General features: G+C 45.9%; 1 protein-coding gene across 1 annotated transcript in view; it reads left to right on the top strand.

Moving 5' to 3' along the window:
- LOC100960197 (histone H2A.Z) overlaps nucleotides 1–1,778 on the top strand; it is a 2,368-nt gene extending 590 nt beyond the window's left edge. Inside the window, exons 2-5 of the mRNA XM_003798509.2 lie at nucleotides 91–168; nucleotides 452–565; nucleotides 902–1,031; nucleotides 1,340–1,778. Coding sequence (XP_003798557.1) covers nucleotides 91–168; nucleotides 452–565; nucleotides 902–1,031; nucleotides 1,340–1,401 — 384 coding nt within the window. The 3' untranslated portion in view covers nucleotides 1,402–1,778. The remainder of the gene's footprint in view (nucleotides 1–90; nucleotides 169–451; nucleotides 566–901; nucleotides 1,032–1,339) is intronic.
- Nucleotides 1,779–3,110: the final 1,332 nt, after the last annotated feature.

Genomic DNA, 3,110 nt, shown 5'->3' with positions numbered 1-3,110 from the left:
CGGACGCGGCGCGGTGGGGGAGGGGCGCGCCGCCCTGGTAATTCTATATTCTGCGTTCCTCCTCCGCTCGCGGGCGTGTGCGCGCCGCAGGCTGGCGGTAAGGCTGGGAAGGACTCCGGAAAGGCCAAGACAAAGGCGGTTTCCCGCTCGCAGAGAGCCGGCTTGCAGGTCAGTAGTTTCTCGTGCAATCTGGGTGTCGTGGCATTTTTTTCTTTGCACCTCTTTTCTTGTTTATCATCGCTCTCGATGGGCATTTCGTCTTAGCGTGGGTGACTCGGTGTCGCGACTTGGGCTGCCGATACGATAAAGACGGGGGGGCGATCACGTGTGTCGATGCTGGGACGCGTTGCAGCACCAGCGCCTATGCCCCTTGCTTTGGCGCGCGTATAATTTCCCTGCCTTTGACTCTCATATCTTTGTGCATTTACGTTTGTGCGTGCTTAAAATGAAGTTCCCGGTGGGCCGTATTCATCGACATCTGAAATCTAGGACGACCAGCCATGGACGTGTGGGCGCAACTGCCGCTGTCTACAGTGCAGCCATCCTGGAGTACCTCACCGCAGAGGTAAATGGGTGAACGTCTATAATCTGGTGGGGGGCAGGGCGGGGGAGGCGGCGAGAGGGAAGGAGGAAAGTGATGCAAGAAAACTCCCAAGCCCTGAACGCGGCGAGGAACCTACAGGAACGCTAGAGGGAGCTGGTGTTCAGCATGGGAGCCTACTGGGGTTGAGTTTGTTGCTCTTGGAAATGTAATTGCATACCCCTGTATAGCTTTCGTATATCTTGCTATTTGGGTAGTGAGGGGTGACAGTTATTCAAGAAGGTTTGATTCTGTTCTCTGGATGTGGTTGAAATTTAAAAAAAAACAAAAACAGGAGATTGATTAGATTATGCCTTCTAGGTACTTGAATTGGCAGGAAATGCATCAAAAGATTTAAAGGTAAAGCGTATTACCCCTCGTCACTTGCAACTTGCTATTCGTGGAGATGAGGAATTGGACTCTCTCATCAAGGCTACAATTGCTGGCGGTGGTATGTACTAAAATTTTACTTTAAATTTCTTTTAGAGGAAGGAATTCTTTGCTGCTTCAATTTCCATTAATGGTTTTAGTGTAAAAGATGACATTTAAGTATTTTCCTTGATGCAGTGTATCGTGAAATCTGATTTGTGTATAACTCAGTTTGTCATATTTGAGCTTCACGCTTTTAAAGATATCTTCCACTTTGAACGGTGTAATTGCCTTGGTTCCAAGTACCAAAGAATAGGTATCTTTAAAAAATAGGTATCTTTAAAATAGATATCTTTAAAAAAGTAGAATTAATCCCTGTCACTCTTCTAGGTGTTATTCCACACATCCACAAATCTCTGATTGGGAAGAAAGGACAACAGAAGACTGTCTAAAGGATGCCTGGATTCCTTATTATCTCAGGACTCTAAATACTCTAACAGCTGTCCAGTGTTGGTGATTCCAGTGGACTGTATCTCTGTGAAAAACACAATTTTGCCTTTTTGTAATTCTATTTGAGCAAGTTGGAAGTTTAATTAGCTTTCCAACCAACCAAATTTCTGCATTCAAGTCTTAACCATATTTGAGTGTTACTGTGGCTTCAAAGAAGCTATTGATTCTGAAGTAGTGGGTTTTGATTGAGTTGACTGTTTTTAAAAAACTGTTTGGATTTTAATTGTGATGCAGAAGTTATAGTAACAAACATTTGGTTTTGTACAGACATTATTTCCACTCTGGTGGATAAGCTCAATAAAGGTCATATCCCAAACTAGTTGTGTTTTAAATTTCCTTGATCATAATACAGAGTTTTTCTTTTGAATATCTTATCCAGCAATAATAAAGCACATTCTTTCCCTTGAAATTAAACTGTTAATGGGTAGATCAACAGATAGACCAAGTATTCACTTTTTAAATGTTGTACAGGGAGCTATTAATATTTTTTAAACTGCAGTAGGAGTTGGAGTGGGATTGTTACTGTTTCTGAGGCTTGGTTTGTGCACTGGCTGTGCTTGCTGTGTGACAGCACTGCACTAGTCATTACTGGGGTGGACTTGGGGACCAAGAGGGCAGGTGGAGATGAAGAGGACAAGTAGTGATGTTCTCCTGTATATAGATAGCTGTCTCCACAGAACTTTACATTTAGACTTTGAAGATAAAAGAGCCATGTGCCAGACACAGCTTTGAGGTCTGAGATTGGCAAATACGCTTAAGTATGTCAAAGTAACGTTTTAGAGGATAAACAATTCCTATTTGGGGGGAAGAGAATCCAAGTATGTTAAAGTAACGATTCAGGGGATACACAATCCCCAGTTGGGGGGAAGAGAATTGGGGTTTCTTCCGAAGTACCAATTAAGCTGTAGCCTGGCTAATAGCTTGGCTCACTCAATGTTACCTAAAAATTGATACTTTATGGTTGGGTTGAGGAGATAATTTTGACACTTGGTTTCTGGCAAGTTTTTTTATGTTGAAAATTTGGACGTAGACACTGCCAAACACAAAGTGACCCTTTCCACTGAGGAGACTGACATGATATAGTACTTCCCAGACTAACATGTTACAAAAATGGGAAAAGGAAAAATCAAAGAGCTTATTTTTGTGATGGTGATAAACAGGGGTGTTGGCTCCTGCCTTGTTTTAACCACACAGCGGTGATTTTCAAGCCCTCTGCCCTGAGAGAGAAAAAAGGTTGAAAGACCCTGCCACACACGATTAGGGCTGTTTTTTGCCAGAATAATTGTCATCCACAAATTGAACCGCTTTTTACCCCTTTTTGAATACCCTGGTGGGGGGTGGGGGGTCCGGCTCAGCAACGGGGAGCTGAAATAGGGCAGTAAAACCAGCGCCGGGGTTAGGATCCAAGGCGCTCGAGCGCCAAGTCTGGTGTGGGCCGGAAGCGCCGGGCGGGGGCTGACACTGCGGGTCTCACCTGACCGAGTCCCACGACCGCGGGGCCCAGAGGCGGGGCGTCGGACTCTGGGAATTTTCCTGAAAACCAGAGTCGCTTCCCCCCAGCCTTTCTCCCCGGCTCCGTCCGCGCGAGTCGTGCCCGGAGGTCGGGGGCCCGGCCTCGACCGAAGTCCTCCCGCGACCGGCGGCCGGGCCG

Source organism: Otolemur garnettii, unplaced genomic scaffold, assembly GCF_000181295.1.
Source record: "Otolemur garnettii isolate 467f Iridium unplaced genomic scaffold, OtoGar3 scaffold00137, whole genome shotgun sequence".
Taxonomy (NCBI): Eukaryota; Metazoa; Chordata; class Mammalia; order Primates; family Galagidae; genus Otolemur; species Otolemur garnettii.
Note: the sequence above shows the minus strand (reverse complement) of the source record. Positions and strands in the feature narration are given on the sequence as shown.